At 40.6% G+C, this 13,855-nt stretch overlaps 1 protein-coding gene across 1 annotated transcript in view; it reads right to left on the reverse strand.

Moving 5' to 3' along the window:
- LOC126407255 (pro-neuregulin-3, membrane-bound isoform) overlaps positions 1-13,855 on the reverse strand; it is a 521,618-nt gene that overhangs the window by 32,710 nt on the left and 475,053 nt on the right. The window contains exon 5 of the mRNA XM_050072014.1: positions 4,890-4,992. Coding sequence (XP_049927971.1) covers positions 4,890-4,992 — 103 coding nt within the window. The remainder of the gene's footprint in view (positions 1-4,889; positions 4,993-13,855) is intronic.

Below are 13,855 nucleotides of genomic sequence, written 5' to 3' on the forward strand. Positions count from 1 at the left end.
GAATGAACTAGCAGCCAGTACAGTACAGTCCTCTCTTGGCTAGCTAACATTTAGCCGTGTTACTTACTGATCCATTAGAAAGAAAGCTAGAGGGACATCGGTTCTGAAGCCTCTTTGGTCACGAAGCTCCCTCCATCTCGTGAACGCCTGACTGAGGTTTACTCTTGTTTTTCCTCTTCTTTTATCACTCTCCTTTTTGGGCATCCTCGCCTCCTCAGACAGATTAGCTCGTTTTCTTTTGGGAGGCCGTTTTTCACTTATCTCCAAACTTTGTCCGTCTGCCATTGTGCTCGTGACTCAACTATCTCATGCCACGGCCAGTTCCTCATAAGGACCAGCTCCAGTTGGCTGACCAACCAGTTTGGCAATACATGACGCATTTGTATACTACCCTGTGCAACCCATTATTTTCATAATGATATATATAGGCAAAAATGCTGTCTGTTGCTTCTTTAAGAGACATACTTCGTACCACTTCATATTTGGCAGAAATCTCGCAGTCTTACAGGTCATGTTGCTCAAAAAATGTTAACCACTTACGCATTTGTTGCCCCTTTTTAATCAGAGTTAAGTATATGACTAATCATGCTATTATACCTTTACGTTATTTTTTTTTGTTGGCCTCTTAATGCCTAAACTACACGGATGCCCCCTGTTTGTCCTCAAAAAGAGTCACAGAACACTAGACAACATTCATATTCTTACCGTAACCAAGTGTGGTAGTTGCTTGCCCATGATTTATTACATTTAATGATTAATTCAAAACCACAATCTCACTTTAATCACAGTAATTGACACAGGCAGTTATCGCGGGAGCCAGAATTTTCAAATTGTTGGCACTGGAGATATTTCTGGGTTTTGCTGAATCTTTAAATATTGACCGTCTCTCTGGTGACAAGGTTGAATTAAGATCACTCAATAGAAACACCAAAAAATCTGGTTACCACATTTCAGCTCTTACAGGGAGTAAAGTAGGTTGCAGTTTGTAACTAGATAAGTTACCATAAACTTTTAACTTGTTGACACTGGGTAAGTTTACGTAAACTACAGACTCTTTGTATCTTTTCTGTTGATGGTTGGCTATGTCTTTGCCTTCAGTCTGGTGTTCAGAAAGTTAGCAGACTTGGACAGTCAAGAACATTTATTTGTTTGGCCTTAAACTTGTTGGTTGCCTTGTCTGCATGTTTAAAGTCATTGTCTTGCTGCTGTATCCTAAAATTTGCAGGACTATGTATAAAATCAGAGATGAGTCACCAACCATGGATATTAACTCCCTAAAACACACTTAAAGCTTAAAGCGGGCACTTTAACCTCATTTTGAGTGTCGCTGGAGAGACAAAAAGGAGAAAATGTGTCACTCTTTAAATACATTCACACTGCACGATATGCTGCCCTTTAAAGAGCAATGACGACAGCATGAGTTGAAGAATCATTTGTCTCCCACTTAGTTGTATTTTTATCCAACTCTTTCTTTCTCAGTGTGAAAAAACCTTTGACTTTATCGTTCAGGTCACTCAGATTTGCATGACCACTTCCTCCTGATCTGTATACATCTTCTCCATTGAACAAGCTCGTTTCCTGACTCAATTACGGATTCATTGAAAGTGCCTGTCCATCATGCCTTTATCCGATTATCTTGTTGTCAGGCTGCTCACTCACTCACATCAGTATATTACAGAGGGAAGCCTATGGAATTACAGTGCTATCTATCACAGCCTGTTCCACGGTCCATTCACCCCAAATAACAGACTGCCGTTACATACCGGATGTTTGACCCGTCCTGTTGAGAATATATCTTAACAGGATGCCTATGCAAAGTTCTTACAGCCTGGGGTTGATGTAAGCCATTCATATGCCAATTAACGTGCAAACACAGGGCATGCACTGCAGAAATATGCAGATAGGGAGAGAAGGACAGAAAGGAGAGGGAGGGAGCATGAGCCACATGAATGACCTTTGGATTATAATAGCCTATGAATATGTGTGTGCACATAATGAGATTTACAAATTGTTGCAAATACCCAGTCTGGGATTTTGTTCAAGATGTTTGATGCCTCAACATGTTCCATTGGCCTTCACTAAATTAACAAAATGTCTCCTTGGGCATTTTGACTGCCCACATCCAACTGGGCTCATGACCAAATACTGTAACACTTTGCTTACTTCAGGACTTATGGCAGACTTGACCATAAATATTATCGTCAAAGAAAGTTTGAAAGTTTGAAAATCACTGGAGCAACTTTGAGTTCAAATGAAAGCAAGGAAACCGATGGTTGGGATGAAATTACATGTCACTGCAGCTAATTTACCTGCCAACACATTCATGAGAAAATTCCATATGTCACATTTGTGCATGGCTGGAAAAATGGATTCCATCTAAGAGTTTGGTGAAAACGTCCAATTACAGTCTGTGAACTTTGTGTTTGTGTGTGTGTGCCTTGCCGTTATTGTGTCAAAGTCTGTTTGCATATCAATTTGTGTCTCCCCTTACCTAACCTACACCCAAACATAGCCCCAACCCAAACCATTCATCTCTGTGACACATAAACAACACCTAGTAATTCCTTGTTGCACAGGAAAAGTGTGTGCACACAGCTGCAGTGTGACATTTGGAAAACCCATTTTACTGTACTTGTCTGACTGATTTTGTTGTAGCGATAAACCGCATTTCCCTAAGCAATTAACGTGGAAAGCACAATGTCATTATTATCAGTAAGAATGATGGCCAGCTACTGTAAACTGTATGAAACTGGAACTTCAATTCAGTTCACTATATCCAAGGCTCAGTTTTTTCAGCCAGTTATCAATCTAAAATCATCAGACAGTGCCGCCTTGTCAGTGATTTTAGTGTCAGACATCGACATCCGAAGCCACCTGCTGGCAGGCGCCACCAGTTTGTAGTGTGGCTGGACGTAACTTTTCACAGTGTTATGATGCATATCCAGTTGGCCGGATGGCACTTGTCGTGGCAGTATGATACTCTGCTGGATGGCGTTGGTTTGAAATGCAACCGGTTACAATGCAATAAACCAAGCTGGCAAGTCCCAATAGGATGGGGAGGGGTGTTGTGTTCAACAAACCCTGGACTTTCACCCGGGAGCCCGCTGTTATCTTCCCGTAAGACTGTAGCACCAAAGCATGTCATTTTTCTGTGAATCTAACCACGCAAGTTTGTTGCACACGGAAATACATAAATACAAGGTGATTCACTGACGTTGCAAGTTTATTTGGAAAAAGACTGTATGCATCTAATGAGCAGGAACTGAACACTTCCAGTGAAAACAGGAAGTGTATTTAGAAAAGACACAATGCATTTAACAGGCATAACTTGACACGCTGTCCTTGAATGTCCACAACAAATACAGGAGGATACCAAGCGTGTGATATGTAGACATGAACGGCACTGACCAATTGGTGATATGTGGTAAGTTGGGATAAAAATGGGCTGGTTGTTCAGAAGTAATCTGATTGGATTTCGGCTATCAGATTGAAAACTTGAAAATGGGTTGTTGAAAAGAAAAAGGGATTCTGAAAGAGGATTACATCATGTAATCCAGTTTTGGTTTTGATCTGGATCAAACCTTCATTATGTGTTGTTTGAAACTTCTTTGTAGGATTGGGATACCTTTGATCTGGAAAAATCAGGATGACCCTGATCCCATCAGAAGGGTGGATTCAGGGTGGATTTCAGGAACAAACTGAACAAAAAAACATTTATTTCTATTTTGCACGTGACTGTCAAACAGTTATGGTGATAAAGTAAAAAAAGTAGACTTTAGACTATCTACAGAATACTTTTGTTTGATATTAACAGCTACTTTGGAGACAACATCCTTTTTTTTACTAAAAGGCTTTAAGTTACAATCTTGAAGATCTTGGTTTCGTTTTTTTGCTCTCTTTCTCCAACACATGCTCACTCCGACCTCGTCACATATCGAAGCTTGGTCATGGACTTTCCACGTCGACAAATGACGTGCAAGGTACCCTGGGTATGTTTGTTGTTGATGTTCTGTGATGTCATGTCAACTTGTTACATGCATTGTGTGTTTTCCAGATAAACTTCAGTTTTCACAGGACAGTTTTCATACAGTCTCTTTCAAAATAAAAGCACGATGTCGGTACAACACCACAAATTGACACTTTTTACCTTCAACAACAAATGCACGTGTTCACGTTTAGCTAACGCACACACGTGGTTAGGTTTAGGCCACAAAAGCACATGTTTAGGTTTAGAAAGAAGAAACAGGGTTTGGCTCTACATTTATATGGGAAGCAAACACCATTCTCCTGGGGGAAAGTTGGTGGTTGTTGGACCCTTCCACCCACTCTACTCAGACTTTTCGACCCCTTAACAAACGTTGTTGTCTGGCCGTGTGCTCCCCTGGTACTGCCAAGCCCACTGATGCCAACTGGCCACTTATCGTTGCCGACGTGAAAGGATGGCTTTTTTCGTAGGTGTCAGATGCCGGAAGTCATTGCTCAAGTGCTGAGAGTCGACTACTTTGGAGTGAGACTTGGTTGAATGGCAGCACTTATGATGGTAAGTGGTAATTGCAGGATGTTTGTTGTTTACCTAAACTGTGACATGTAGTCCCATTTAGAGCACATGTTATCTGGATTTGGTAACCATGAAAAGTTTGTATCTGGATCAGGGTGACTCAATCCAATGTTGCTTTGAAAATCCAGCACAACAGTAAGATGGATAAGCTGATCCTAGATAGCAAAACATGGGGTTTCCAAATCTGGGCCATTCTGATCCTGATTAAATTTTTAACAACTGGGCCCTGAAGATCAGAAAGAGCTGCGCATGAAACTGTTAATTTACATATAACAATTTTTTTTCTTTAATGTACATTTATGTGTGTGTTTTTGTGTGGTTGTCCTCTCACTTGTTGCGGCAGTAGAGGGCCATGCACAGGGTTCCCAGGAGGCTGATCGCCATAGCGATGGATGTGATTGACAACACTTGTCTCTTGTACACTTCTTTGCTCTCTGCAGGGACACAAAACAGAGGAAGACGTCACATTAATGTTTGAACAACACACTGGAAATAAAGTCAATCACGTACATGTCTGAGAGACAAAGAAGAAAGGAAAGAAAAGGAGGAGGAGAAATCCGTGTGAGTGTGCATAAATGTGTGTATATCTGCCGAGATCCCACAGTCAATATTCACAGAGACGGAGCTAATACTAAATTAATACTGTACAGAAAAATCTCACCATAACACAGAATTAAACACGGTTTTGAGATTTGTACTTACCCACTTTTAATTTCAAACATCGTTGTTTACAGCACCCAAACAGCCATTTCAAATCATCAAACAGCCAGTAGCGGTGCAACAGCTCTCTGGAGCTTTTTTCTATCTGCCTTGCAGATTCTTTCCTGTATAAGTGTAATTACTTTTGCGATAAATAAACCAAATTAAAATAAAATAACAACTCGAAACACATTAACAATGCACAAACACCTATTTCCAATTCTCCAGCAACACCTGCTATTCTTAGTTACTGCACCGCCTGTCAGCTCATTGTGTCAGCTCTACAACATCGAGTAATGCTCCAATAGACGCAGACTGCTTTTGAAATGGATGCCACATGTAATGGAGCTTGAATACATGGAGACAAGAAGAGTTATGGCGTGGACGGACGCCATTAGTGGAGAAAAATGGAAGCTGTCTTGTTTGCTGCGAACAAGTAAATCATAGTTGCCTTCAGATACATTAATAGGCGATCAATCAAGTTTTATTTAGCGAGGCTCAGACCTTGGAAAAGCACGAAGATGACACAAGGTGTTGGGGTTTTATATTGAGGTGATTGAGACAAATTTTTACTGCAGATGGGTTTGAATGGCCACTTCAGTACAAAAAAGATAAAGTTCTTTACAGCTGCTTCCTCGGTGCGTGGGCTTGGAAAATCACTGCTGAGAGCTGCAGAGTACAACCACAACCTTTTCAGCTACAGAGCAACACAACTGCAGCCACTGCGTCTTGCTCAAGGGCATCCTGACAGCAGTCAACGTGGGAGAGTGTTACTTATTCACAAGCACACCAAGATTTTCAAGCCTGTCTGGGAATTCAAACCAGGATCAATCAGCAGAAGCTTTAAGCTACTAATGCCCACACCGATATTGCATAACCCAGCATACATGCAGTATGTCATACATAATCCATGAAATAACGGATGTCACAGGGTCTATTAGTGCGTTGTTAGTGCATCTTTTCCTCTCCTCCATGCCCCTATTTCTCTCCCTACATCTACGTCTAAGTTATGTTTGGGGCCAGCGTTGTTTTGATGCCGCTAATCAGCCTGAGTCATCACATTGGCTCATTGGCTATAATTATATCATTAGAGGGAGCTAGGGGCTGTCCTACGGGAGCGCACTGAGGTCGGTTGCAGGGAAGGCAGAGAGACAGACAGACAGACAGAGCGGGAGAGAAAGACAGAGCGAGGGATGGGAAAATATAAACAAGAGAGGATGGAACAAGATGAGGAGGAATGAGATATGGGTGCTGCAGCCTGTTTTCTCTCCTGATACATATTTTTTGAGTAAATACAAAGTATTAGCTGATACTGATGCGACACTGCTGCCCTTTTAACCTTTTTTGATTAAATAAACATCTGATGAAGGTGTGGATTGAAACATAGCTCCCTCTATCGATTATGCAGGAGTGATTAGATTTTACTATTTTTACTGTATGGTATTTTACATCTTACTTTATTAAATTAACATCTGTATACCTCACTGAGAAACTGATCACTCCTTAAAGGAGTACTATAGCAGTTTAATACTGCACTTCCATAAAGTTTGGGCACTCACATGAGTCAGAAGAATAAAAAGGTCAAAACTGAAGCAGAAGAGGTCAAGATATCCTAAATTTTAATTTAGCTCAAGCTCTGAAAACACTTCTTGTACTGCAACCTCGAACATCTATTCATTAGACCTTTCCCGCCTGATAAGTTTCTACTTCCTCCAAACTTCATGCCCCAAGGATTTTTAGACTCCAAGCCCAAGCTGAGATACCCACCAGGGTTAATTTCTTAGACCTAAAGAGGCTCTCGCCAGCCACACAAGCCACAATATACAGTACAACTATGATGCATCAAGTTCAATTCTGTGCTTAGAAATTGTGGTTTGGTGGAATAATCTTAACTTGAGCTCCATTTACTCACTTTTTCTAAAGCTTTTAAACATAATTTCTCAGTCGTCATCAATGGATAACATAGGTAACATTTGCTTTCTCAGTTCAACATGATACATAGGTCACATGGGTACTAAGCAATCTCCATGGCAACGAGTTAATAGCTTTGTTAAAAACACAGCCCGCCCTCAGCCAAAAAAACAGCCATATAGGTCATCGGTGCAAGCAGCTTATTACAGCCCATATCTCCATTTAGTAAGTGATGACCTTTAGTGGCTGTAGTTATCATAATTGGAGCAAAGGAGGAAGTCAGGAGATGTAGTATAAAGTGCTACAGAGTCCAAACAGGGAGTTGGATGAGCTGGTGGATGGCTAAAACATACACAGGACTTTCACCCTGGGGACAAGTGTTGGTGTCCTGTGTGAAACCAAAAGTCAACATAGCAAACATACTTTAATTAATAGCCCTGGGTATGTATTGCAACAAATCAACAGGCTTATATTTGGGACAGGCCTTTAATTCCTTTCACACAAAACTGTTGCAAAGATCGGGAAATACAATCAAACTGTTTATTTAAACCAGTATGAATAGGCTTCAGATAATATATCAATAATGAATCATTCATTTAATCTAGCTCTGACAGACAGCACATCACACAGAGAGAGAGTTACAGCACTCGAGGATTACGGTGCCCGGCATACCGACACAACACCTCTTTATCCTGTTAAAACAATACTCACAACTTGAATTAATTTTTATGAAAAACCTCTTAAATTCTTTTGATCCGAGGACCCCTTACAGACTCAAGGAATATGAATAACTTACAAGGTAATTGAGGAACGGACACATCATTTGAGGTAGCCAACACCCTGGTTTTATACATACAAAGAACTTCTACGAAAAAAAAAAAGAGCTGCTTTGCAACTAGACAGGCCGTTATTTGTCAGAATGTGTGGCCACAGCAGGCTAGTAAAAATGACTGCGTTTTTAAATTTTATGGAACATATTTTCACAGGAAATCATGATCTGGTTTCTTCACCTAACCACGTAGTGACCGTTTCATGACCTACTCTGTTGTTTTGGTATAAAGACGTGTGGGAAAAGCGAGTAAATGAAGCTTTAGTTAAGATTTATTCATCAAATTCTACAACTGTTGAGAAGTGACAAGTAAACTGACCTTTATGTGTAAAATGTGCAGAGTCCCCCTTTACCTGTAGATCGAATCACCATGAAGTCACGCCAACAACAATATTCACTTCTGCGAGCTGTCACTACAATGGTTAAAGATATACAGTTAAACACTCTGGTCGACCTATGTTATGTTTATGCACCAAAGCAAAATGTAATTTAGCTTCTATTTTAGTGTAGGTGTACTCTACATTTGAATATTTGCTGCGCTTTACCTTAAATACTTGCCAATGAGGCTGCGGTCGACCACCAATTCTTGTGTTCTGTTATGGAAAATCACTGTTTTTATCAATGGAGTCAGGTGGCTTTGATATAACAGCCTCAACTCCTCATCAGAAAGGTCTGTCTGACAACAAGGCAAAGCAGTGGAAATATTCTAAATATAGTGTACACTTAAATTGATATCGATTTTTTCGGTGGGCCTTTTTGTGGATGACTAAAAACTCACCAGCTGAGGCAGCGTCTGCTCAGCGCCATTTGATTTTATATACATGTGACAGTCGTGCTTTCTACCTGGAAGTTATTGTAAGTAAACATTGTGATTGAATCTATAAGACGAGCCATTCATTTTTGCAAATTGTTTCGTCTGTAGGTTTCTAGGAGGCTTTATAATGCTGTGTTTTTTAGAATTTCAACCTGATAGTCACAAATAAAGAGTGCTCAATGTGGATTGGACATGTCTGGCTGACATCCTATTTGTCTGATAACAGTATCAGCGCTGATAATGATTCAGTGGATCAGAGCAGACTGTCCTCCCAGGAAATATAACAGCAGCAGTTGTTTCAGTAAAAACACCCCAAAACTACATTCCTCTTCTACCTTCAAGGCCTCTTTTACAGCAGCCTCATTTGCTTTGTGTTTCCCACCAACAGTCAATATACATTTAACTATAACTGTGACCTGAATTGATCCCTGACCAAAAGCAAGAAGGTTTCTTAACTCAAACCACAATCTTTCTGTAACCTTCACCAAGTTGAATTTGTGCCTAAACTAATGCTGCCCCCTAACAGGCGACCAAACGTTAGTCGACCAGATTGGTCGACAAGATTTCATTGGTTGCTTAGTCACAAAAAACACAAAAAAACCCCAAAACAAAGACAAGAACACGTGAAACTCTATCAGGAGCTGCACCTCGTCAAAATAAATCAAAACTTATATGACTGGACCATGTGGGAATTTAATTTGAAAGGACAGACACAGGAAGTGGCCACGCTCAGCAGTCAGACAGGAGTCAGGTTATAAACCAATCACAGCTGACAGATATCTTTCCCTTCTTCTGTGAATATTCCGTCTGGTAAATACGGAAGAGTTGATCATGTTAGTGCAGAGCTACCCAGAGCTTTACATCTGTCCCACGGACGACAGACCTACACACTTATAAACAGCACCTGGAAGAAGATCAGCTCTGCACTCAGGAGTGCTTGTAAATAGGTTATACGATGCTTGTTAAGGTTGCTTAGCAATCTGAGAAGCAACCTGCCCCTTGAAAGCTGGCACAAAAAAGGCACAAGAGTAGCGCCCAGCGTCCGACCTCACGTTTTGAAGGTGGATAAAGATACAGCATGTGTACTGCCCCTAATTTCCAGGGCTGGTACCTGTGGTTATTCCACAGGCTAGTTAATAACATGTCGGGCAGGAAATCCAAAGTGTGGGATCATTTTGAGAAGGTGAAGGACGAACCCAAGGTGATATGTAAACTCATCTTCATTGGTCGACTACAAACATGACGTATCATCTGAAACATGGAAGTAGCTACATGCCCATTAGCCCACAGCGTCATTAACAGGCGGCTCGCTCAGTGTGTGACGTGCACTTGTAGATAAAATATAGGCCTATATTAATGAAGGTTCATTAGTACGGTTTTGTATTTCTCTGTAATGTAGCACAGTGTTAACAATGTTACTGATACTATTCTTTCTCACACCTTCAACTCAAACCACCAAAATATATCACTTAACCATTAAATTAATATTGTAAACATGCAGGCGACTAGTCGACTAATGGCCCTAAATGATGACTATTGGTTGACGAGGAATATTCTGAGTCGGGGGGCAGCCCTAGCCTGAACCCTACTAAACCTTAACCTTCATATACCAGACCGGAAAATGTCTTTTGTAACAATGATTTGTAACAGGAAGGCATCAACAAATGATGCAGCCTGCTGATAGCTGTGTTAGATCAGAATGCTCTTATATGTGCGGATCTGAAGGCCAATTACAAATTATGACTTCTGTTACTGAGTGACTTCTATCAAAGTGGTGCTCTAATGTAAGGGGGGAAGGTGATGGAAGAAAGGATTGGAGGAGCGGAGTAAAGATAGAAAGTTTTCATTCACATGTTTTTAAGTGCAATTTTCATTTGCGCCTGAAAAAGAAAAAAAAAATAGTACTTCACAAAAGTGTTTTTATGGTTAGCTGAAGCGGAAAAGGTGATACTTTGACACTGGGAACAGGTGGAACAGAAGGTGATGGAAACAGGTTTTTCAAAAGAAAGGGTGACAGTGGATTTAGACTGAAGATAGACAAGGATTGAATAACTTGGGATGACTTCATCTAGCCTTGCAAAGCTGATCTGAATGACACTGTCAAAAGTAGGCACACACACACATGTATGTGTTAATTCACTTACATACACACGGGTAAAGAAACTTAAGAGTTCAGAAGTTCAGTTTATCACTTACAGTCAGACTTGCATGTTATATATGCATGCAGCATGCTTGGTGTGAGGCCAATCATAAATACGTTGCCAAGGTCAAGCAGCCTCCCTCCCACGTCCTTGTTTGGACACACCTACTGTATGCACAAACACACTCTCTTGATGTGAATAAATCATATGGCTCGAGAGAGGGAAAGCATGTTCATGTTCCATCTGTGGGGCCGTGAGGTCACATCTTCTATTTATTTCCACTTCAAACCTCCGGTTCTGCCCCGTGGAGCCCTGCTGCTCGTTTATTTACAGTAACATTATAGAACAATATGATTAATATTTTACACTCAAGTTGGTAGCAGCAGCAGCATTACAGAGGTGTTGCTGCCACATCTTTGTACTCTTGCGATTATATACATTCAGAGTGCGTTTACAGCAGTCATGTTTCCATACAGGTGAGCCGGCTGGGAAGAGAGAAATCAATAAGTGATGGAGTAACTGTTGAAATAGCCTTGCCTTATATCCAATAAAGATTAAAGCCTTTAGCCTCTATTGCCTTTAGTGTGCTATTTATGACTCGTATTGCTTGATATAATACCCAGACACATAAAAACGGTACTTACCAAAGTGCTGAAACAACACATGGGCTGATCCTTGACTATGTCTGATCCATATATCACTGATAAGCAAGAGCTACTTTCATCCATATGCCAAACTCTGTTAGAGGGAGTCTCGATACAGAAGTAATGCGCAGATTTTCTGCAAACCCATATGAGCCTAAAATGCCTAACTATGCCAGCAACACTAACCAGAACCACAAAAAATCTCATGGATACCTCAAACCTCTATACTTACTCAAGAAGCTGACTTGGATCACAGATGATAAATTCACTTAAGTGGTAATTGTTTTAATGACCAGTTGTGTGTGTTGTTTCATGTGTCATATTAATCATCATTTCAAAGATTATTTAGTACCACACACACCTCGAAGTTTGCCAAGTCAGAGATTTTCAGTATACTGTAGAAGCAATTTAGGTTTAACTGTCGGGAGCCATTGTCGAAAGAAACATCTGTTACTTTCATCCCTCTACACTAACAATGAGCATTTCGACAGCGAGCCAAAAGATGTCATCCAAAGCTCCAAAGAGAAGGCTCTACTCTCATCAAAGCACTGCACCTACAGTCTCCCAGGACAAGGATGAGAAATGTCTTGTGCATGGGGAGACATTCAGCTCATCCTTGCCTGGGGAAGTGTGGGTGCACTGTGTCTTTTGTCTCCACTGGTCCTGCGTGACATGTACTGAGGGTGCAGAGCACTACATCTGTCACAGCTGTGACAACGAATAAAAAAAGAGAAATTAATGTTAGTAATAAAGCAAATAAAATGGCGCTTGTTGTTTCCTTGTAATGATGCATATATGTTGATCTGTCGCCTCTGAAAGATAACTACTTTACCTGGTGTGTGAGCACACTGGGTATGCTATAAATGAATTGCCTTTCTTGAGATCAATAAAGTTGCCTGAATTTGAATCATTGTTATACTGTTACATTTTCCTTAACAGTAATACTGCTGTTGTAAAACATTTGATGAAACTGAAAATTGACATTAAGAATGAAATGTACTAATTTGTTTTTTTTTTTACTAAAATAAAGGAAATAATATGTTTGCATTAACAAATTAACATTGTGACTCATTTTTACTGAATCAAAATAATACAAACAATTTATATTCATTGCTTTGTGTTACTTTGGACGTACCTATGGGTAACTTTTGTCCCAACTGTCTGTTAAGACAGTTGCTCTCTTCTAAAGGGTCAGTTCAACCAAACTTCGAGCAAAGAGGCGTCTTGCAGATATTTTCAGTTTGATTTGTCCAGATTTTAAAATATCTGTGTCCTGGATTTCTGTTGCCATGGAAATTTACGGGAAATAAATGGACATTTCTTTGCTCAAAGAACGAAGCAACAATATCCACGCGCAGGATCACCTAACTCCACCTCACTCTTTCTTGCTTGCTGTTTGTTTGCAGTTTGTTGTTTGGCGGTAATTGAATTGGGCTGGTAGAGGAGATCACAGCCATATGATGGCAGTGTCAGCAGCTGGAATCAGGCCAGTTTCTTTGGCCCGATTCTGGAGCGTCATTCATCCTGAGTCTCAGCTGAGTCAGGCAACCGATGCAACCCAATTTATTTCCTACGTCATGCAGAGTTTGGGCTAAGGGTGTGCCATATCATCTTGTTCAGTATAATACCGTTACATTTTTAATATCATATGAAAAATTCATATTGTGATACTAACCTACGTGACGCTCGCGGCTCAACAAAAAACCCCATATATGTGAATGTGTGATAGTTGTGGTATCGTAACAGCCTGTCTCAGGTTACAGCGTGATGATTAGAGGAGACATGGCAGAGCATAAAGGTCCAAGTGTAAAAAAAATAACAGATCAAACATTTGGATCTTACTATCTTACAATGACGAAAACTCTGTGTGTCTGTTCCACGTTTTTCTCCTCACCGACTTGGTCAATCCATGTGAAATTTGGCACAGTGGTAGAGGGTCATGGGAGGATGCCAATGAAGCAATATTACATCAATTGGCCAAAGGGGGGCGCTATAGCAACTGATTGAAATTGCAACCTTTGAATGGGCATATCTCATGCCCCGTATGTCGTAGAGACATGAAACTTTGCACAGAGATGCCTCTCCTCATGAGGAACACATTTGCCTCAAGAACCCATAACTCCCGCTTATATTGATTTTCCGCCATTTTGATTTTTTGAAAAACACTTCAAATCGATCTCTTCCTTGGAAGTCTGACCGATCTGCATGAAACTGGGTGAACATAATCTAGGGACCAATATCTAAAGTTCCCTCTTGGCA

This window comes from Epinephelus moara, chromosome 19 (genome assembly GCF_006386435.1).
Source record: "Epinephelus moara isolate mb chromosome 19, YSFRI_EMoa_1.0, whole genome shotgun sequence".
Taxonomy (NCBI): domain Eukaryota; kingdom Metazoa; phylum Chordata; class Actinopteri; order Perciformes; family Serranidae; genus Epinephelus; species Epinephelus moara.